Below are 22,505 nucleotides of genomic sequence, written 5' to 3' on the forward strand. Positions count from 1 at the left end.
TTTTTCAGAGAAAAGCGTGCTAATGACTGGCAAGCATTCTTGTGAAACTTGAAACGCTGATACTTAAAAAAATTCATTCTAACGTAAAAGTGAAAACTCCAGTGAAGAACAAGTCTGTTGGTTTCGATATATTTTACCTAGGTGCATGTACTTTTGATAATAATCATTTTAACTAACTGAAAGAACTCTGTCATTTAATACGCGATTCCCTCTGGGAATCCGCGTACTTGGTATGGCAAGACATCGATTTCAAACATTACTTGTTTCTGTCCAGGAAATACCATAATTCTGAAAAAATTAAACGTCTAAATTTCTGAAAATTCAGGTCTCCCATCACATCAAAGACTACCCTGAACGTGTTATCAAACATTTTCGGGGAAGAGTGACTTGATTAACAAGGGTGGAGGAGGGAGGAAAGGATATAAGGGACTGCTCATATCTTATTTTTACTTGTGAGGTCATTTCATAAATTAAAACCACAGCCAATTCCATATCTTCTGTCTACTTTAGGGTGGATTTCCACTGTCAAGTAATTTTTACGTGCGTACGCGTGTAAATTTTCGCGCGTAAATAAAATAGAGGTGATGTTTGACAGGCCGCGCGTAAAGGTAAAGTTGAGCGAAGGTTCGACTTTGATGTTTACGCGCGACCTTCCATACATTGCCTTACTTTACTTACGCTTATTAAATTTGCGCGTAGTTGAGGGCAAAACATTGCTTGAAAATTAAAAGTTCTTCTTGAGCGTTTGAACCTCTCTTCGCAACGTCCGATATTTTTATGTGATGTTATATGGACAAAGAAACCAAGAACACTCCAGAAATCAGCTCCCAGGGCGGCTGTTCTTCCCGCCCCACTCGCTCCAGGTTCCGGTTGTTCAAACGCTAGATAGCGCTTTCTACCGGATTTATAGGGATACCAACTGCGTTACCCACTGGATGGTGATTTATCCATGCAGTGGATAGGGGCCAGGGGACGGAAAAGAGGAACGAGGTTGCCTCAAGGCACAAACAACAGAAGAATCTTGCCAAGGACAAACCGTGGCTGATTTTTCATTATTATTATTATTATAATTATTTTATTCACTTATTTATATTTCAATTGCTCGCAAAAATCCTGGGTTTTTTTAACCTCCTATACGCACGAAGGTTCCTTGATACCTTATCGTTACTTAAAGCGCTCCATTCCAGTTTCAAAAATCACTTTGATTCTGTTTGGGAGCAAAAGAGAAGCAAACAACAAAACAATACCAACTTCATTTCATTAAAGGTTATCTCTGGTCTCATTAGACTTTCTGTGAGTCTTGCGCCTACTGGAAATGCAGCCAAAACGGATTTGATAAAGTAAACTGGGTACCATGAGGACTTCCTTTACACCGCTAGGTAGCTAGATAAAATATAGTAGTTTCTAAGAAACGCTGAATCGCTGCGTTGCGTCGTATCATTGCCTGACTTGAGAAAGCGAATTCGCCACCGTAGAGATTTAAAAGCTTGACAGCTTGACCGCTGGTCCTTGTCAAGGCAAATGTAAAAAACTGCAGTGTCGTTGGCAGTTATTGTGTGTAAATGTGATTTCCTATTTTGTTGTTTGTTTTGCTTTACTTTTGTTTTCTTGGTTTTTTTGGTTGGTTATGTATAATTGAAGAAACCTAGCGCCACGCGAATTTCAAAAGATGTACCAAAAATCGACCCGTGGCCAATGTCTTTCTTTAAAACACCAACTTAAAGAGATTTGACCTAAAATTCAATAAAATTGAAATCAAAGATAAGGTTGGTCCTAGGACATAGTATTTACAAACAATAATTATATCCAACGAAAACTATCAATGAAGTTACACCACCCTCACAAGTACGATGTACAAAAAATTGTCCGGATGACTAAAATGTTCACTGATCCACTGAGCAGGTGTCTCAAGAGGGGGTTCAATGCCGTGAATAACAACGCGCCATTCATTATCAATCGCACCACTGCCGCTGGTAAATGCTTCAGGAACAAACTCGTGTAACAAATCACCAAGGGTGCGAAGCTCGCCTGCAAGAAAAAATCAAGAACGAGTCGTGGCTTGGAACGGTAACAGGTCGTGTGTCCCCAAAAATTAATGGAGGTTTGGCTGGGGTTTGTTAATAATTCACCAACAAATAAAATTCTTAAATCTTTTATTCTGCCTCGGAATCTACTGCAGTCATTTTTTCAAGCAGCTAGATAATGTATAACAATCACGAATAGACGACTGTTTAACTGTGACAATAGAAGGACCGAAACGCACCAATTACTGATTACGAGTCTTCATAGCCAATAACATCACGGCTTAACTGACAGACGACCAATAACATCGCGACGTAATTAACCAATCAGATCAATAACCAGAGTATAATACCATCAACTGACGTGATACAACTCACTTTGACTCTGCAGATGACTACCGCACAGGTTGTCGAAACGTCAGTCACTGTCAACAACAGCAGTCCTATTCAGGACTACGTTCACCCGGACGATCAAACTCAACCTACTTCTATCTCTGCGATGTTATGTGTTGAATTCCCACAAGTGTAGTCAAGAGGCTCTTGGTGTAGTACATCGATGTAATTGAGATTGTTCATGTTTTGAAAGCTGTTGCCATTGTGACTAGGGAAGACTGAAATTTATCATCGATTTTTGTGGTCAGTCACTTTTTGAGTGCTGAGGTGTCCCTTAAATGGAGGTTAAACCCGGGTTTCGGGACCCAGAAAAAAGTGTCCCTTTTCTCTGAATAGAGGCGTCCCTTCAAAAGAGGTTACAAAGACTATGTGAACATTTTTCCAGGACCTGAAATTTTGTCTGTCCCAAAGGAGAGGTTCCTCTGTAAGCGTGAAAAGACAGTTACTGCACATATTGATCAACAGCTTTTTCCAGTGAAAACTTCACACAAAATATATATCAAAGAGCTACGAAGCGATCGCTGCGATCGCTCAGGTGTACACATGCAGACTTCAGTTTTGATGTACAGTCTCTCAGTATCTCGAATGTGATTATCGAGATTGTTCAGATCGCTCGACCTTTTTTAGCAATCGCAGCATTAGAATCCAAGCTCGACTAAAAAACGCCTAATGATAATAAGCAGTGTTGTAGAGTGTTGTTTGTCATCGGGCGATACTGACTTACGTCCGGGCGAAACGACCACAATTCCCTGGAACTAGTAAAGAGCAGAAAAACCGGACGCTTCGATACAAAGTCGTTTTGTGAAAATGCACGAAAATTTCGATCACTTGTAGTATAGATAGCTCGTGAACAAGAAAAACTATGGCGTGCTTATTCCCATCCTCGGAGACCCAGGGGCAGTTAGTCGGGTCGATAAAATGTTCGTGGTGAAAGTTTACTGTAAACTTTCACCACGAACATTTTATCGACCCGACTAACTGCCCCTGGGTCTCCGAGGATGGCTTATTCCTTGTTCTATACGCCAACTACGCGAAATTATTTGTACCTCGACTGAAGCGACTAGTGTCGATAAGACTTTTACGGAAACTACTGCCGTATAGGATACAAGCAATCTTTTCCTACAAACAGACTGATTTAACAGACGGACAGAAATAAAGATCGAGAAAATTTGAACCATACTAAAGTATTGGTGTAAAAGAAATCATTTAAAGCAAAGCGAAACCAACATCGAGCTTATGTGTATGAATAAGATGTTGAATCCTATTTCAGAACTGACTGCGGGTAAAGGAAAATTAAAAACATACTTGCTTCTACATGCTTTACACAGACGGGTGGCATATTTCATATTGCGATCACGAGAATAGGGGCGATAAATTTATGCTTACTTACCACTCTCAGTAACAGGCCTAAATAACTGCTGGATAAAAGGACTATCAGACTGCAAGGTCAACAAGAAAATTGTATTAAACAAATACAACATAATATTAAAACTGTAACTAAAACAGCGAGAAACGAAAACTATGTACCTGTAATATTCTAAAGGGAATAAACTTGAAGTAAGGGTCATCTCCAGTTCTCTCCATAAGACGTCGGTTCACAGCCCAAAACTGTTCAAACTTATCTGTACAACAAGTAAAATATGTAATGATCAGCATTTACGATCGAAGGATTGGTGAAGGCCAAAGAACCAAAAAACATGCCAGTGACAATCTAGAATTAAGCACTCAAGTAACAGAAATATTCAGGTTGAGCTATGCAATTTTCTAAATTAATCCAAGTACCAACCATCCAAAAATACTACTACAGTCTTTAGATGAAGGTGAAGAAAAAGGGTACTTATTTCTAAACAATCATTATCTGAATAACAAACCTGAGGCTGACTGGCCCTAATTTTAGCCCCATCAGTGCTCTGTCAGGTCTTACAGGTATTTAAAGCTACAACTGGCGACAAAATTGTTGACATTGTACTCAAACGGGATAACTTTAGAAAACAAAACAATCTGCACCCCTCCCCTGCTCCCTCCATTCAAAGTTGTGGTGTTTGTTGTTTTCTGTAGACAGCTCGAATATCGGCACAACATTGCATGGAGGGGATGGGGGAGGAAAAGTTAAATTTCCTCGTTTTGAAGTCAGTAAAACATAAAAAAGCCCAGTTTAGGGCGAAATGTCTCAACTCATTTTGTCGCCAATTGTAGTTAAGCTACATGAAAAGAACACAGATTTAAGGTCACACCTGGTAATCGACCTCGGGAGCTCTTGCAAAGAAGGCCGCACACGAATCAAATATGCAAATCCTTACTGAGTTATTGAATAAAACTTGGCACTTCTCTTTCATCATCATCATCATCATTAGCAGCATCATTATAATTATCATCAGGCTGATGATAGGAATCCAACCAAATACTTACCATTACTTAATCCTAGCCAAAGTTGTTTGTGGTCTTTCTTTTGCATGGAATTTATAACCTGGGATCTGTGTTTTAAATTGTCAGCCTGAAGCAACAAAACAAACGAAAGGAAAGATGTTACACTAAAAAGTGTTTGATGCAAGACTGACTTTTGTGGCCATGTATTCCACAAAGGCTCCAACAAAAGTTGGTGTGTTTTCTTTATACTTTATTGAAAAAATCTTTTAAGCCCCACAATTTTTCTGCAAGACACTTTTGACCACTTCTTCTTAATTCTGAAGCATTATTATGCATTGTGTGTGGAGGAAATTCAATTAAAGTAACTTATACCGAGTTTTGAGGTTTTTTTAATATTATGCTAAACAACTACCTCTTTCACTGCCGACATAAACACAGCTTCAATCGCCTCTTTTGCAGGGCACCTCATAATTTTATCTTCTGGAAATCTCTACAGGAATCAAATGACACATTAATGGAGGTAAAGCAAACTCAGTCATAAATGCAACATGAATGGTTACAAAAATGGACAAACTAACAAAACCACCAATGCTATATCAACCCTTTAAGCCCTACTAGCCAAAAACAAATTCTCCAAACTGATCTCCATATATTTCGTTAAAGAATTAGTTGAGAGAATTTGATAATATACTGTAACATTCCGAAAACAAGTCCCGGGGCTTATATTGTTCAAAGGCCCTTTCTGAGAGGCATATTTTTGGAGGGGCTTATGTTCGGAGGGGATTTCTCTACGAAGGGAAATTGCTCTCAAATTCAAATTAAAACAAAGCAAAAGCAATAAATTTCCTTCCAACTATGAGGCTAGTCCGATCGATTTTGAAACGCAAATTTCCCTCCATAGATAAGACCCTCCAAAAATAAGCTCCTCAAAAAGGGCCTTTGAAAAATTTAAGCCCCAGGGCTTATTGTCAGACTTTTACAATAAATGCCCATTTTGTAAAAGAGCACACATCAAGAAAGCATGAGAAAACAGCGATGCCACCACTGGTTCCCCTGTGAATTGATCGATGTCTGAGGGATGGGTAAAGAAAATTTTTTAAATACTGATTGGCAAAAAATTCACCTCACCCAATTAGAAGCACTACCCAAATCTGGGTAGTGATGCATCATCAGTATGGAATTTCTGCACTCATTCCTCAGACATCATTTTACTTTGAGAATTAATTGATTAATTATTGTTTCAGTCTCTAAATTGCAAAAAAACTGCATTGCACATGAATAAAATTGAGTACCGAAGCAGTGGTGACATTGCAAAATGTCAGCTGTTTTCTCAGGCTAACATCAACTTTACATTCATGGCTTGATGTCAGACGATCATGGCCCTCCTCTACTTTTGCCAGTAGGGGTGTTGGATGCATACATTTTACTGAAAATAATCTTTACAATAATATTTACTTTACTACCTGGAAATGAACAGTGAGGTTCCAGGGCAGGGACGCTGAAGAGCCATGCAGATCAAACAGCACTCCAATTGGATAGTGCCTATTGTGGAATAACAATAATTGGCATATTGAATAACAAACAATCAACAAACTACAATACTTTTTTACATACTTTGAGGTGATTTCGAAAATGATAAATTGCATGTTCCCAGGACTGGTACACATAATAAGGGAAACTACACCAAGGAACTATCTATGCAATTCATCAAAAAAGAACCATAATAAAATGATGCTCCTTTGATAGCAAGGAATACAGCACAGAATGAAACCAAGAATTTATCAAAATAAAATAAAGGTATATACATAAATTACTGCATTATTTTACCAAAAGATTTCAACCAAGACACAAACAATACAAAGACAAATGTGGGCGTGTTAACAGTGAAGTGCAAACTAATCCCTGACAGAGCCACTCTGTCAACTCTATTACCGGTAGTTGGGAGGGAAACAATACAAAACTGTAATAAAGTAATTGCCTCTCTCCTAGTGAGACATCCTCGGAGTCCTAGGGGCAGATAGTGGGCTGGCAAAGATGGAATTTCCGGCGTTTGAGTGGATACGAATTAGCCAGAAATGAAATATTTCTGCGGCACGGGAGCAGTGGGGACTGCGGCAGTTGAAGTGCAGTATGGGTAGAATGGAGCACTATAAAAGGGATGCTTATCACGTGGGAAAGCATTCTAGGCCGACACCTCATCTAGCTCATGTTATTTTTTATTTATTTATCTTTCTTAGCTTGTTTGCCTTTCCTTAGATTATTTAGAGTTTGCCGTCCTTTGTTGGAATACTGTCTTGTTTTGTAAATAAGGGCAAAGTCCTTCCAGCCGTGTAGCCTTTGTAGGATGGGCTTTTCAGAGCATGAGCCATGGATCCTACCCAGATTTGCTGCCGAGTTTTTTTCCTTACTGAGGTATTTTTCCAGCAGTTTTTTTCTGGCCTCTGTTCTGACAGTATTCTGTGTAAACTGTCGCTCAGCTCTGTTCTAGTTCTTACACCACATATTTGAATGTAATAGAAGATGTTGTATAATGTATTGTTACATCTCCGGTGCTCGGCCGAAACAGCCAAAATAAACCTAATGGTTTTTTTATTCATGTTGTACTGTGTTGTGGAGCCAAAATGTAGGTCTATTCTCCCAAAATGGGTTGAAAAATTTAGTAGTTAACAAAATAATTTGTCTGTTAAGACTTTTCCTCACCCCCACGATATGCCCTTGGGTGTCTAAGGATGCTAGTGTCAGTGAGATGGTGGCTCTCACAATAATATTACATACAGTCACTCACCATTTCAATGGCTGTCCATCATACTCAAACCACATCTCATCTACACTTTCACTACTTATGGCTCTCTGAAAATGTCTTTGAACTTTGTCAGTTACAAGAGTTAGGTAGCTCAATCTAGGCACCAAAAGCTAAAAAATAACACAAAAGTTCAAAATTAATTTTTAAGGCTGATTTGCCATATATTGGGTTCAGTCAACCCCCTTCTCACACTCAGTAATAATTCAGAAACCACAGTAATGAGACAGAGTACACAATGCCTTCCTCAAGAGTTACATCAGAAGAAAGTGAGTTGAAAAAGGTCTTTGAATTGAGGCCTTATCAGCTAGTCAAAATAAACATTAAGTTGTTACAGATACATATAACAATAAATAATAGATAGTAATAACTATCTTTCTTTCAAAACAAATATTTCTCCACCTCTGACTGGCTTAAAACCCCCAGTTAATTCTCTGTATTTACTAACCAGCTCCTGGATACCAAATCTGGGGAATGTTTGCCGACATTGTGAAAAATGAGTCACATTTACGCATAATTGAAAGCAAAAGGTAAGCAAAATGCCTGGCATCTCAGCTGTTTTTGCAGAGCTGGAGAAAATGGTAGAGCTGGGGATTTCACAAGTTTTCATAAAGAGACTGAAAATATAATGCCTGAAAACATAGCAAGAATTAGCAACATTACCACTTGAGAGATAACAACTGCTATTTGAAGACTGCTTATTTCTGCTATAAACTAGACTAAACACCTCTTTATATGTATATCCTAAAACTGCCTAGAGACAAGTAAATGTTACAAAAACGAGCAGAACTTTACATACATCAAGGTAAGCATGTTTTAAATTTGAAATAATTATTTTGAATGAAATTAAAAGAAATCAATATTGTTGCATTCGACTTTCGTATGATATCATGAAGAATTATGCAGATTGCAAAGGACTTATTTGCCGAGGCTGATAACACCCTCCAAGATCTGCATAATCCTTTAAGTCTAACCTCATGATTTAGAATTATCCAGTGTGCTGCATTGCTCATCTGTATTCAGGAAAAGGCGGTTTGAATTGAAACATACAGTTGACTCTCGATAACTCGAACCTTGCGCTAACTCAAACCAAAGTCAATTTCCCCTGGATTTCCTTCTTACATTTACTGTACTTTTACCCCCAGTAACTCGAACCCTCGATAACTCAAATCTCCCACTAACTCAAAATAATTTTTTTTTCCCTTCAGATCATTTCTATACAATTCTACCCTCGATAACTCGAACCACATTATAAGCGCGTGACCAGTCGGGAGAAAAAAACGTGTACTGAAGTCCGAAACATTGAATTTATTTCAAAACCACCCGAGTCAATTCTTTGTCTTTACTTTTTTGTCACTACAATCCAAATTCAGTGTCCATCCCTGTATACTTTGTTGCTTAATTGCATTCCCTCCCCATCCATTTGCTTATTTCCTTACTTCCGGTTATTTGCTTCAAACTCCCGCTAACTCGCATTTTTTTCGATTTCCCTTGAAGGTTTGAGTTATCGGGAATTGACTGTAATTTGCACTTGGTGATCACTTTTGTTTATATAATCTACTTTGTTCATGTGGGTAGTTAGTATCATTAGTGTTCAGGATTGCTCAAAGTAACGACTTCCCTAAAGTAATGGCTACCTGAAAGTAGCAGCCCCTTAAGCCTGTTAAACTTGAACACACATTATGGGGAGGAAGGAGGGGTATGCACAGAAGAGAAATTCTTGGTCCTAACAGCTGATGTCTAATGTTCAGCCCAGGCAAACTCTTTGTTTTAACGCCACACGTTAGCAATTACGTCTGGCCTTAATCTTTATCAGTTTATGCAACTAGCCGCAGATTTCAGATTTGAAAAGGTGGGCATCACTGGATTACATGTAGTTTCCGCACATTAATTTTGGTATGGGAATCAGGGTGTAATGCTGAACTGTATAATACCGGGCCAATTATTTGCATGACACTGAATAAGAATGGATCCTTTTGTTTTCATAAGCTTTGTGCTGCATTAAAGACGTTGAGAGATGAGAAGCTAAGGTGAATAGTTTATTAAATTTCCCTTTTATTTATTATTAACAAAACAAAACTATAGAATTAACCTAACTGTAGCCATTACTTACATAGTAAGGATCTGGTTGTTCTACTTGGACCACTTCATCGGAGCTGAGATTAAAACAGACTGGAAGTCTACCATCCCAAATGTATCGTAAAACCTCTCTGTCCTCCGCCATATTGAAAAGCGAAACATTCCCAGAAAGCCTTTCGCGTCAAGAGTGTTACGTGACAACATGGCGGCCCTCTTCAAACACGTTTTGGGAGCGGGGATGACATCTTCGTCGTTGTGTAGGAGTCCAGCGTTCTGCTTTTCTACAAAGTCGCACTTGGTAACGAAGTATAACCTTGCATTTCAAAAGAAAAACTACAAATATGTTCTTGATGAGAAATTAGCGTTCAGAATTGCTCAAAGTCTTGGAAGGTTAGAAGATGATGTTATCATAGAGACCAATCCTGGCCCAGGGGTTCTTACGAAAGCGCTCTTTGAAGTCGGGGCGACTCATGTTATTGGACTTGAACCAGAAAGAAAATTCCATCCGGCTTTGTGGGATATCCAAGCGGAAAATACCGCTAAGAAAAGGTTTGATCTGCTTCATGGAGATTTCAGTAAAATTGACCCTCATGAAGGATCTGATAGAGCAGGGGCTTTTTGTTCTCCCCCGGCTATTTCTTCGGAAGATGTTTTGAGCACTGTGGAGTCTAAACCTTGGACATCCGATCAGTTGGCTGCAAGATTTGTGGGTATTGAATCAGCGACAAACCCCACAGTTCTTCCTAGAGTTTTGATTGGACAGTTGAGTAAAATGGTGGCAGGGAAGGGGATCTTCCAGAAGGGAAGGTGTGAGCTTGCATTTTTCTATGCTGAAGATAGAGCACAAAAACTCACTGCTGAGTATGGTAGCAAATATTTTAACAGAATTTCCATCATGGTGTCTCTGTTTTGTGATGTTAAAGTTTTACTGTGTGAACCTTGTTCAAATTTTTATCCAGTACGTGGAAAAGAAAGAAACAGGTTTCTTAATTTAATGAGCCTTGTACCTAAGAAGATTCCCGCTGTTGATATTTCCAGTGACAATTTACATTACCTGAACTATTTTATACGACTTTTGTTGGTCAAACCACAGCGCAGAGTTATTGAGGCTATTGAAAGTATCAGCCCTGGAAGTCATGTGTTATTAGATGAGTTACAGTGGCCCTATGATACAACTGCAAGAGACTTACATCCTGAAGATATTGGCAAACTGGCAAGTGCTTTCTTTAAGTGGGAAGGAAAGTCACTTAATTTCTACTATGATTCAGGATGCAATGATCAGTTAGAAGGTTTAAAATTTATTTAAACAATGTGACTTAAAGATGGGATGTTAAAAAGATAGATAACTTAACCCATGTAAAAATTATATGTAGTTCTGGTCAACTGCGTTTCTAGAGTAAACTGGTTGAGACAAAGACACCTAAAAGCTGATATTTTTATTTCCAGTGCTTAGAGACAAGTGATAGTATAGAACAGGGCAATTTTGCTCTCAAATTGCACCTGACTGCATAATCCAAGAGGAATACCATAATTCTTAAAAATGTATAGTCTCATTCAGAGCTTTCTGCTTTGAAAGAATCATTCATGGCCTCCAAAATTTCTAATGTTGTTGTGAATCTAATAATATACAGGAAGTATTCTATTTGAAATCTGCTCTAGGAAATAACACAATTGGCTGCATAATATATCTTCTTCCAGATAATGTTCCGTGGTAGCAGAGCCTTTTCAGACTTCTTGAATTGCTATTTGCATAAGGGGTAGCTGAGCACAGGATCAACTTCTTTCTGTAGTGAGTCTGTTTTCTTCCTCCAAGTATAACCCATAAAATAAAAATAGCAAAACCAAAACCTTTTTTACTTTATTTGAACTACAGCTGGTGATTATGATTAAGTGCCTTGTGCCATCACACTTCTGTGATAAAAACAGTGATGGTGGAACCTTGATCTCAAGGATGCCTCTTGAAACCCTCTTACCAGTATATTGAGTTTCAAGTTTATTGTTCTGCCACCATACAAAGTTAGAAGTGCTTAAACATTAAATAGCTTTTGGCAAGGAAGCCCAAGGGAAACCACTAGGCTTATTAGTATAGTGCTCCCTCAGTTAATCAATATAACAAAGTATTAACAGGTCGAGTTAAATACAACTCATTTGAATCAATGGCAGATCTCCTAAACAGTAAACATTATAATATATGAGATAATTGTATAAATTAAGCATAGTTAGGTTAAAAAATGCAAAGCGAAAAGAAGAAAAAAATGAAAAGTAGAGGCAAAGAAGAAAATATATACATTTATGATTTTTTTCAGTTTACAGGAAAAGAAGGCGATACTTGTTGCATTTTGAATTTGACATCATTCTATGCATTATTATCAGCCATATTTATGATGCATTGGTAGAGAATGCATGTCAAACAAAGGGTCTGGGGTGAGGATGAAAACGTTGAGTTGGACTTGGGTAAGAGACACCTGAGGCTGGCATGCTCCATGCAAAAATTTTACTCTGGCGTTTTGCACCTTTCAATCGATTTCAATGAGTGATTCTGAGAAAAAGAAAAAGCACTTTTATTGCAGTCTAGGAACAGAACCTTACTTGAAGTCCTTCTGTTTTAACCCTTCAAGTCTCAAAAGCAAACAACATCAATTTTGATCCTAACAATATTAGGACATAAACAAGAGAAAAGCTTATGAGAGTTAATAAAATCATTGCCTAAAGGAAAAAGCTTTGATCTTTCATCAAATTCCTGAACTAATTCTTTAGGTAATGTGTGGAAATCAGTCTGGAAAATGTGTATGTGGATATTGGGCTTGTAGGGTTACAAGAAAATTTTTGCAGTCCCTTTGCAGTTTGTTATATTGGGGTTCCACTGAATTATTCAATGAACATTTGCTAAGATCTCTTGCAGCTCCATAGCTTGATTTTAACTTCATCAATAGAACAGATCATCAGCTGAGATAATAGAAAGTGTAACTGTACAAGCTGTAGGAGAGTGTCCCTTGTCCATGTCAGCATGTTGTAGTTAAAATTTCTAAGTTCTCTTGACTGTTTGTGCTTATGCTTAATTCTAACTCAACAAAACGATTGCATGCTGTATTGCACCAGTCATGCATTATCATGCAATAACCTTTCTGCTTAGATTTCCCGTAATACTGTAAAAAAGGGAAAAGTTACATGTCAGCATTTAAGGGGGCAGTCTGTTTGAAAGCATTGTTTTTTGTTTATTTTCACCCTTTTTCTTAAATACCTGGCCAAGATTTCATTATTTTAATCAAAAAAATGACTCATAACAATTGAGTTGGAGTCCTTGGTTTGATTTTTTTTTTTGAGAACTTTGGATGCTTTTTCAAATGGCTTTTATGTACAAAAATGAGGGGGATGTTCAACATTTTGGAAAATTGAAAAAAATATTGGATTTGGGGGTTATTAAAAAGTTAAAAATGGAGTGAATAATTAGTAGACAAATACCAGACAGTCCACCACCACAACAAGTTGCCTCTGATCCCATTAGCAGACTAACTGGTTTATATGTATACCTTTTCTACCCTAATTTATTTCCAAAAACACCCAAACTGCCCCTGGGGGGGGGGGGGGTACTGCCATATATGGGCTATATAGGTATGTGCCGCTGTGAAGGGTATGGTTTTCAAGCAGTTTACTCTAGGATAGGGTATATAAATCAGAGCATTTCAGTCTAGAATAGGGTATCATTTTTCAGGAAACTGATCAGTTGGTTGAAGATTTTATCTAGACTAAGGATTGTGGTAGCACAGTTGTCTAGCCAAAACAAAACATTATAGTGACCTCAGTAGTTTCTGGAAAACAGCTACTCTAGGATAGGGGGGATTTGGGGACTTTACTCTAGTATAGGGTAGCAAAATTCAGCTGAACTAGCTCTGGTATAGGTTAAGGGTTCCAGGGTCCCAGCGGCACATCCCTACCCAGAAATTCCTAAAGTACTCCCCCCCCCGGAAAACTGCCCCCCTTAACACTACAGTAGATATTACATAGAAGTGAGCAGTGCTCTTGGCAGCATACATATCACCACCATTATCATAAAATTAACAATGACACCGGCCATCAAATTTTCTTGTAGGTTTTGTTGGATTTGGGCCTGCTCTTCTAATTCTTTCTTCATTTTTCGTTGATTTTCACCTTGCTCATTTAACCGCAATTCACATCCATTGAGTTTTAGCTGCAAAGCCTCCACCCATTGACCTTTGGAAATATAAAAAAGTAATAAATTAATACTGAGAAAACGATTTTTATTTACCCACAGCAAAAAATCCTAGCTTCCAGATCTAGAAGGCAACGTTAGCTGGTAATTTACAAGTAGGAGAGGGGAATCCGGATTCTGGAATCTGGGAAACTTTTGCTTGTGGAATCCGAAATCTGGGAAATCTTACGCGTGGAATCTGGAATCCTGGGCTTTGGAATCCGGAATACAGCTCAAGGAATCCGGAATCCCATTAACGATTGGAATCCAGAATGCAAGTTCCACTGACAAAGACTGGAATCCAGTACCTGGAATCTGGAATCCACGGTATGGAATCCAGAATCCAAGACTGTCTTGGATTCCCTCTGAACCCCCTATAGCGAACTGCGAATAACCGAGACGTATTTCTAAGCGGGTGGTTATGAGGGTGAGATTTGAAGGAGGGAAGACTCTTTCGTTCATTCCTCTCGCTCCCTTCAGTCACGCAGTCTCGTGATGTCTCTTTATATTACGGACCTGACAAGGAAGAAACCAAGTGTTCGCAATAAATAGGTGTCCTTATTTGGGAGGTAGGGATAATATGAAGTTTACACAGGTATCTTTGGGACTAGGAAAACTGTCCTTAAAGAAGGAGGTGCAGGTCCGTTAACAGATCCCCTACAACGGAAAAAAAAAAACAAAAAGATTGCAATCGGAAGGATTTTACCTTCAAATTGTAGACGCCTAAGAGAAGTTACTTAAACTTGTATAAATGATAAGCGATATCAGCAGCCCATGGGCTCCTGGCGATATAACGATATACCGAAGCAGCTGCTGAAGGCTTAAATTTGGCGTAAAATTGTTACAATACAAGTAAACAACACGTGCAACGCATCACGTGCGGCTAAGTGCAGCAGCACAACAAACGCGGGTAGTTCCTCCTAGGGCACCACGTAAGGTTAAAGGTCCCTTAAAATTCTGCTCACTTTTACAATTATATTTGAAGACGTATAAGCCTCTCCACACAGAGGAGAATTGGTTAACGCCGAGTTATTTCACTATAAAAAGACGCTCAGTGGTTTACCTATATCTACTTGAATGCCTCTGTCTACCTTGGCAACCGCATCTTTCATCTCTTTGATCTTGATATTGTGCTCCTGAAGAATTTTTTGTTGTTTTTCTAAGGTAACCTCAAATAGCTCCAATTTCTTGAATAATTCGTCAACAGACTGTTGCCCGGCCTCAGGCCTCTCTGTTTGCACATCACTGAACCTTTGCTCTAAATGTGTTGTGCATTTTGGTGAAGCTGTAAGTAAAAATTCGCATCATGGATCATCAGTTAGGCTCGTTAGTTCTTAATTTATAAACTGGTACAGAAAAGGATACGTGCTATGTTTTTTTTTGGTGCAATATCAAAATTCAATCACGGAGAGAATACTCGAAAAGACGATGAACTAATAATAAAAGTACTGAAACACCTCTTTCTACGTAAAGTCCCCACTCGGCAATTTATGTTGTAAAATTGAATTTTCGTCACACGCAAGTATCGCTTAAGATTATAACTTGCCAGGGGGATAAAAATATTTGAAAGAATTGTTCTGGTTCGCACAGTAAACGGACCGATAAAGCTAAATATATACCTTGTACTGTCGTCTCGTGCCACGACTGATTTTTTTCACGCCAAATCTTGAATTTCGCCAACAACTGACCCATATTTTAAAAGACATGAAGGGAGGATAGATCATAGGGTAGTTTCCTGCCTCTCCTATCGAAAGAAAAATCTGCCACCAGATGCAGAGAAGGTTCGCCACTGAAATGCTTCCAAGAAGACCATTCAATTTGTCTCAAATTAAGAATGCATCTTTTCAGTCTGGCACTCGATCAGTGATGACTGCCTGTCAAGTTTGAGAGAGCGATGTAGTATTTTTCTCTGTTCCTCTTTTTTGTTTTATATTTGTTCATGTCTCATCTTTTCGTGCAAGTAAACAATTATAATACATTAGATGGAAAGGACAGAAACGGGTGGTACTGAAGGATCTGTGACGGCCGGATTTAAACAGCCGGCAAAAATTCGCGCGGTGACATCTTGAGTCCGCAAGAATTTAAGGTTATAGTATATAAATGAATTTAAATTTCGTTTTTGATGTTTAAATTAAATTTCCATTTAACCAAGGCTACTTTACTTTATGCTAAAAAAAACTTCCTGTCCAGAAAAAAAAATCATCGCAAAAAGTGAGCCTCCCAATCGGTCCAATTTTCCAAGCCTGATTCTCTGATGAAAATTTCTGAAAGTGGGGTTTGGCTGCAGGCGGATGGAAAATTTCTCGGAGCATGCCAGTAAGTTTCGGCCAGCATACACCTAATTACAATAACGTTGTCATAAGAAAATGAAAAAAGAGAATTAAAAAAAGAACTTATGGAGATCTGGTCTGACGAAGCCGAACTGACATCTCATACAGTTGCCAATCATATTACCTTCTCTCAGCAACTCGTTTGGACTTTTGATGTACAAGAGAATGTATGAAAATAAACAAATACATCCTAAATTCCATTTTTTGGCAAAAATAGAAATAAAAATGACTTACCTTGTGTTTTTTTTGTTGTTTCTTACTGTCTCTTCGCCTCTAAAACCATTTGGAAGCTGTTTTATCGACTATTACAATTTGGAGTTGTACCGAACAGTAAGAGAATTGTTAGTACAACTCAAAATAGTAATAGCTAGTTACCTTTATTGATGATAATAAAATTTACATTTATTTATTTCATCGAGTTAGTTCGCGTTTTTTTGTCTTCTTTTTTGTACATTGATAGATCGTGTGCGTTTGAATTTCAGAAATTGTTACCTTTACGGTAATTATCATTTATCCAAGTAATTGATATGCATAACGAATGTTGGACAAAGTTTCCGGGATCGGAGCTAGTGCTTAGGCCTAAGGACCAAGCACGGGGTGGGGGGCAGGGGGGGAGAGAGAACTGAGGCCTATAGACCTCGTGCGGAGCGACGGCAACACGAGTTTTGCCTGATGATCGCTCTGATTCGAATTCATTTGCCCGTTGGTTCTCGTTGTGATTGGCTTAACTAATACTCTTGCTTTTATCAAAGTACCACGGTTGATAATATCTTTTCATTACACTGGCTTCAAGAAATAGACAGTCATGAAATACCGCTTTATGATGCCAACTAGTTTACTTTAGTATCATGTCCTTCTCTTTTTAATATAGCTCATAGTCTTTGCAGTTAATGGAACAATTATCCAGAAGCTAACAATGTTCTTGGCAGCATACAAATGAGAACCATAATCACAAAACCCACAAGAAAACCAGCTAGTAAGTTATCTTGAAGTTTTTGGTGAATTTGAAGTTGCTCTTCCACTTCCTTCTTCAGTTCCTCGTAGCTTTCACAGCGCTTCTTCAGCAGTTCCTCGTATTCTTTGAGTTTCTTCATCACACTTTTCTCCTGTTTTCCTTTGAATTAAAGGGGAAAAAAATAAACTAAATTGAATAGAGAAACTAAATTGGCGGTTAACAGTACAAGTAAAGAGAACAAAGTCCTTGTCGTCCCTAGGGGATGGGGGTACTCCCTTATATAAGCCATATAGCATATAGATATGTGACCCCCCCCCCCCCCCCCCCCCTTAAAAATGACGTTTTGTGGTCTGAAATAGGGTCAGGATTTGGAGAACAGGGCAGCACACCCCCACCAAGAATTCCCAGGAGTAACCCCTCGGGTTGTCCTCCCAATGTGTGAGTGACTGAGTCCATGAGCCTGCTAGTGGTTAACAATTACATGAACTTACTTTTCTCTAAATAATGTTCAGAATTCGCCCCGCCGACGTGACACTGAGGGAGTTTCAAGAGAGCCGTACTCGTCTGCTATATCCAGTAGAATTACAGCCTTAAAAAAATTTCAGTTTTTTAAAACCGTTTCTCAGTTTAGTTCCTTAGATATAAGTATTGAAATCGGCTAGGGGAAATAAAAACTGTTTTAGAGGTTGTGATTTGATCTTTTTCACCATTGAACTCACTGACGCCAGCCTTAACTACTTGAAAAGTACCTTTCTGCTGTTCCAGAATTTCTCTGATAATCTCTATCTTGGTAATGTTATTCTCCAATCTCTTTTCATGTTCGTTCAGAATCTGTTCATGGCATTCAAACATCTTCCACAGATCACATGTCGCTGCCTGGTCTTCCTGTTCATTGGCTGGTGGTCTGACAAGGCGTTCAAACAAGGTTTCCGGTTTCAACTGAATCTCTAAGAGGAGAGAGAAAATCTATGAATACAGTATGTGGAAAGAGCGAGGGATAAATGAATAAATGCATAGCTAAATTGCAAATCTAGGCTTGAAATAACACATGGAATGATAGAACATGGTGTGACCCCAGAATACAATAAGTGAATCAGGCTATGTCGACTTTCTTTTCGCAACTGCAAAAGTTGCGTCTATAACTGTGATAATCTTCTTTCATATAATTCTTCACCCCGCAGTTCTCATATATAATCTTTCTATATTTATAACTTCATCATCATCCTTTCACGGGGTTTATAACGAACCAATTCAACACTGCTCTCAGTTGGCTTGTGTAGCTCAACTGGTAGAGCGCTGCACCGGTATCACAGAGATCAAGGGTTCGAATCCCGTACAGGCCTTAAAAAAAATTGGGGCTTTCTTTTCGCAACTGCAAAAGTTGCGTCTATAACTGAGACGATCTTCTCTCATATGATATAAGATAATTTTATTAACACCTAGAGATTGGTCCCTGTTTTTTTTCAGTCGAATTCTTATGAACACCTCCCTAAGGCAGTTCCTTAAGTAACGGTGGTCTGTAAGCATGAATGAAAGCAATCTCGTTTCTATGGTTTCCTCCTACTATTCAAACGGAGCGAGTGAGAGAGAGACCCTGGTTGGGGGTGGTCACGTGTCTCCTAGAATCTGCGAGCGGGAGATACCAAATAAGCGAATTTGAGGGAGAGGGGGAAGTAATAGGAGATTTGTCTCTACTGAGCGTAGTGGTCAAGTAGTGAAGTGTAGCCATGAAAGTGTGGCTGGCCTTTGTCGAAGAAAGTCATGTTTTGATACTTCACGCGGACTAGGCAAGAGAAAACTTCCTCTCGCGCCGGAGGAGGAGAGAGCCCTGAGAACGAGCTTCATTCGATGATCTTTCTCACCTGTGGTTTCTATTTGATCTTCTTCTTGTCTTCTTTTATCTTTCATTATTTTATTGACAACATTTTCTATTTCCTGAATCTTAATATCGTGATCCTCGAGAAATTTTCGTTGCTTTTCCATTACGCTTTCCAACTTGTCTAATTTTCGGAATAACTCTTGTCCGTACGAGCTATCGCTTCCATCATCTCTGGTCAGCGGGGTATCCCTGCTTTCCCAGGTTAAGGACCTCTTCTCTGGACGCGAATTCTGTGACGAGGCTGCAAGAATATAACCAAATACAATATTGGTTTTCTACGGTACGATATTAAAACAGCAATTAAGATGTGGAAAGGGGACACTGTTCATGTCTCTTTACCCTGTCTCCCTTCCCCCCTCAAAAAAGATCATAACAAAGGTTTCATGATATGAAGGCGCCTTACAGGCCGCAAAATGTTCCGTCGCTCGCGCGCAAAATCATGGAAATCAAAAGAAAACTATATCATTTTTCCATGGCCTAATACAAGAATCAATCATGACCTGCGTTATTCCCAAAGTAGAGCAGTGGGAAATGAAGGGCAACATGTTTACTACGTGACGTATTTAATATGCATTTATTTCTTAATTAATGGTGTTAGCCGAAAAAAGATCATTTCATTCCTGTTCCATTACTATCTCCCGCATTCATGAATTCCATTCAGAGACAATTTTTCTACACTATAAAATGAAGAAAATCTGCTATTACCTTAAGATGACTAATGCTCAGCTGTCTTCTTCATATTAAAGTTAGTTAAAGTGAAGTTTTTTTTATTTTTTACTGTTTATCTGAGAATATCACTCGCAGCTGCAAGTCTTAAGAAACTGACGCAAGGAAGTAAACGGCACAAGCCGCGTAAGTGTGATCGACTCAGTGTCGCTTAGAACAAATGCTAAAAAAAATATCTCTCGATTATTATGATTTACTGACGAACGTGCCGTTAAGTCTCGAACAGTCAAACATTATCACTTTTTAAAAATTTGTGTCAAGTCTTCTTTCTTGATAATCATAAGCTCAAGCTGAAAATTCAAATTTGCAGTGATCTGTCCTTGTTGTAAAATAAAGGATTCAGTACTTGCGATAATTCTGCTTTAATATGCACAGCAACAATTAGTTGAAGCATGTAGTACGTCTGATGTGGCGCGTTATCACAACTGACACAACCACACAACTGAGCATTTCCCCCCAAAAAGAATTAAGGCAGTTTCTTTACCAAATTTAACATTTCTCGGTATATTATTAAGTCGCCTTTCATAAGCTTCTATATAATTCCTCCCTTAAAGGCGTTGATTCTTAATGACCAGCTTTAAACCAAGGCGATAACTGAATCGATTGTTTGAAAATTGCAAATATATCGTTGAGACCTAAAAGATACAACATTTCCAGGGACTTCTCTTTACTTCTTGTTAATTAGACTTGTTATTGACTCACTTCCTGTAAACGTTTTTGGTATTCGCTGAAAGCCTGATGGCTGCTAGCTGTAATCCAACTTCACCTGAATCACGGTATAAACGGCCTTGTGATCCACATATTCAGAAGAAGAAAATAATTTAAGCTCGTTTTTAGTTACTTTCAACTCAAGAAAACACTCGCATGATTCAAAGAAGGATATGCTTCAAGTAAAGTTATGCATTAAACTAGTATTGAACACTGTAAACAGTAAATAAAACTAAGTATATTTACCATGCTTGGTCTTCTCGTGCGACAACTCCAGTTTTTCACGCCATTCCTTAAATTTCACCGCCAACTGGCCCATTTTTTTCAAAGAAAATTCCAAACCAACGTCGATACGCGCCGATTTACGCCTGAGATCAATGCTAGCGTTGGTGAAAAAACACCGCGTCCTCTGAGAAAATAACTGAACTGAGAAGAAGTGGAAAATGTTTTATTACTCAAACAATACAAATTAATTCTTTCGTCTCGACTACTTGCAGTTTGTTTTCATCCACAGGAACAGCTGTGCAAAACTTCGCTTGTTCATTGGATGAAATTTTACAAAAAGGTTATTATCTCGTTTCCTCTTCATATTCAAACTTCTGCGTCAGAGATGCAGCGACTACTACATCGGAGCACAATGTGTTACTGAAACTGCAGTGTCACTCACGTATTATTCAGTACTGTGTAATTCACTTTCGCTTACCGCTGGAGATTCAGAAAAATTGCATCGCCTTATTTAGATGAAATATTACTGCCAGCGGTCGGTGACGCTTACTATCTAAGTTAAACTGCACACAATACGCTATTTCCGAGTTGCCTAATAAGCCTGCTTCATTAACGCAATGCCTGAAGCACAACTATTAAATAAATACAAAAATGAGTTTATGTGGATTTCCATGAAACTTTATTTTCACGAAAAGATGAGCGCGTGGAATAACTTTGAAAAAGAGAATATAATTATAGTCTTTCGAAAATGGTTTTGTCTGATTGGCTCCGCTCTGTCGTTTACCGCACAGCGTTGATCGAGCCTAGCTACTCTTGAGTTCTCTTTAACACTAGCGACGTCTCTAATGGAGACTGGTGCAAATGGAAAATATGGCAGTATGCTAGTACATCTTCTCATTTACACACCTCCTGATTCATGGTTTGCAACCACGTGACAGCGTGCCATGTTGGGCTTATAGTAAGGCGCACTAAGCTTTCTCAGTAAGAGACTGAATATGTCACTGAATAAACACCTACATATACTGCATGTATGCTGGCCTATATTCCTTAGCTGCCGAGCCATTTATTTGTTTATTTATTTATTTACACACTTTATTGGGCACGAACACACTAAGTGGAGTTTACAGACACATACATGATCAATAAGATATGATAAATTTTTTTATAAAAGATGAAATGTCCAAGAGCGGCACACTTGACCCATGCGAGGTGCCTACCCAAAGGAATGAGAGAATTTGGAGCATAGACAAGAAGAAAAGAAAAGAAAAATCAATAAAACAATATAAAATAAGGCAATATTTTAAAGCATCCTTGGAGAACCAGTCGTCGCCATCAGTCAATCGGGTCGGGACAAACAGCGCAATGTCATCTGCCAATAGTTTGTTTGAAAATTAGACAGTAATGCGTGGGGAATTTAACGGATTCTTTATCCTAAAACAAATAAATAAGCCTTAAATTATGCTCTGTTCTATTCTGTTGTAAACGATGTCCACGGCGTCAGTCATGGCGGCCGGACGTGTCTTTCATGGCCCCGCCATTATAGGCAAAAAAAATTTTCTCTTTGTGGAAATCAGCACTATGGCGTGTTTTGCTCTTGATGTCTACATATTAAATTGTAACAATACAAGACTAGTATCTAACTCGGAAACCTAACGGTTTATTTAGATGCTAGGCATTTCCTTGCCTGTGATGTATTTTTGGTTGTACAAATATTATATTGCATGTAACTGACCGTTAGACTAAAACTACCTTATGTAACTATAATTATTCTGAAGCGAAATGCAAATAAAGCTTGTTGTTGTTTGTTGTTGT

At 38.5% G+C, this 22,505-nt stretch overlaps 4 protein-coding genes across 4 annotated transcripts; 1 reads left to right on the forward strand and 3 right to left on the reverse strand.

Moving 5' to 3' along the window:
- Positions 1-1,065: 1,065 nt before the first annotated feature.
- LOC140937355 (autophagy protein 5-like) lies at positions 1,066-9,820 on the reverse strand. Its single transcript, XM_073386910.1, has 8 exons — positions 9,695-9,820; positions 7,567-7,694; positions 6,245-6,323; positions 5,194-5,271; positions 4,824-4,908; positions 3,942-4,036; positions 3,805-3,853; positions 1,066-2,028 (listed from the first exon to the last, which is right to left on the reverse strand). Exons 1-8 carry the CDS (start codon positions 9,803-9,805, stop codon positions 1,829-1,831), a joined length of 825 nt encoding a protein of 274 aa, XP_073243011.1. The 5' UTR covers positions 9,806-9,820; the 3' UTR covers positions 1,066-1,828.
- LOC140937354 (dimethyladenosine transferase 2, mitochondrial-like) lies at positions 9,792-11,684 on the forward strand. Its single transcript, XM_073386909.1, has one exon. It carries the CDS (start codon positions 9,863-9,865, stop codon positions 10,964-10,966), a length of 1,104 nt encoding a protein of 367 aa, XP_073243010.1. The 5' UTR covers positions 9,792-9,862; the 3' UTR covers positions 10,967-11,684.
- Positions 11,685-13,633: 1,949 nt separating this feature from the next.
- Positions 13,634-15,674, reverse strand: LOC140938764 (uncharacterized). The gene is made up of 3 exons (XM_073388293.1): positions 15,490-15,674; positions 14,934-15,155; positions 13,634-13,872 (listed from the first exon to the last, which is right to left on the reverse strand). The coding sequence occupies exons 1-3, from the start codon at positions 15,560-15,562 to the stop codon at positions 13,658-13,660; spliced, it is 510 nt and encodes a 169-aa protein (XP_073244394.1). The 5' UTR covers positions 15,563-15,674; the 3' UTR covers positions 13,634-13,657.
- A 900-nt stretch (positions 15,675-16,574) lies between these two features.
- On the reverse strand, positions 16,575-21,772 carry LOC140937458 (uncharacterized). The gene is made up of 4 exons (XM_073387025.1): positions 20,715-21,772; positions 19,018-19,275; positions 17,905-18,102; positions 16,575-17,314 (listed from the first exon to the last, which is right to left on the reverse strand). The coding sequence occupies exons 1-4, from the start codon at positions 20,785-20,787 to the stop codon at positions 17,100-17,102; spliced, it is 744 nt and encodes a 247-aa protein (XP_073243126.1). The 5' UTR covers positions 20,788-21,772; the 3' UTR covers positions 16,575-17,099.
- Between the last annotated feature and the right edge of the window lie 733 nt (positions 21,773-22,505).

This window comes from Porites lutea, chromosome 5, assembly GCF_958299795.1.
Source record: "Porites lutea chromosome 5, jaPorLute2.1, whole genome shotgun sequence".
Classification (NCBI taxonomy): domain Eukaryota; kingdom Metazoa; phylum Cnidaria; class Anthozoa; order Scleractinia; family Poritidae; genus Porites; species Porites lutea.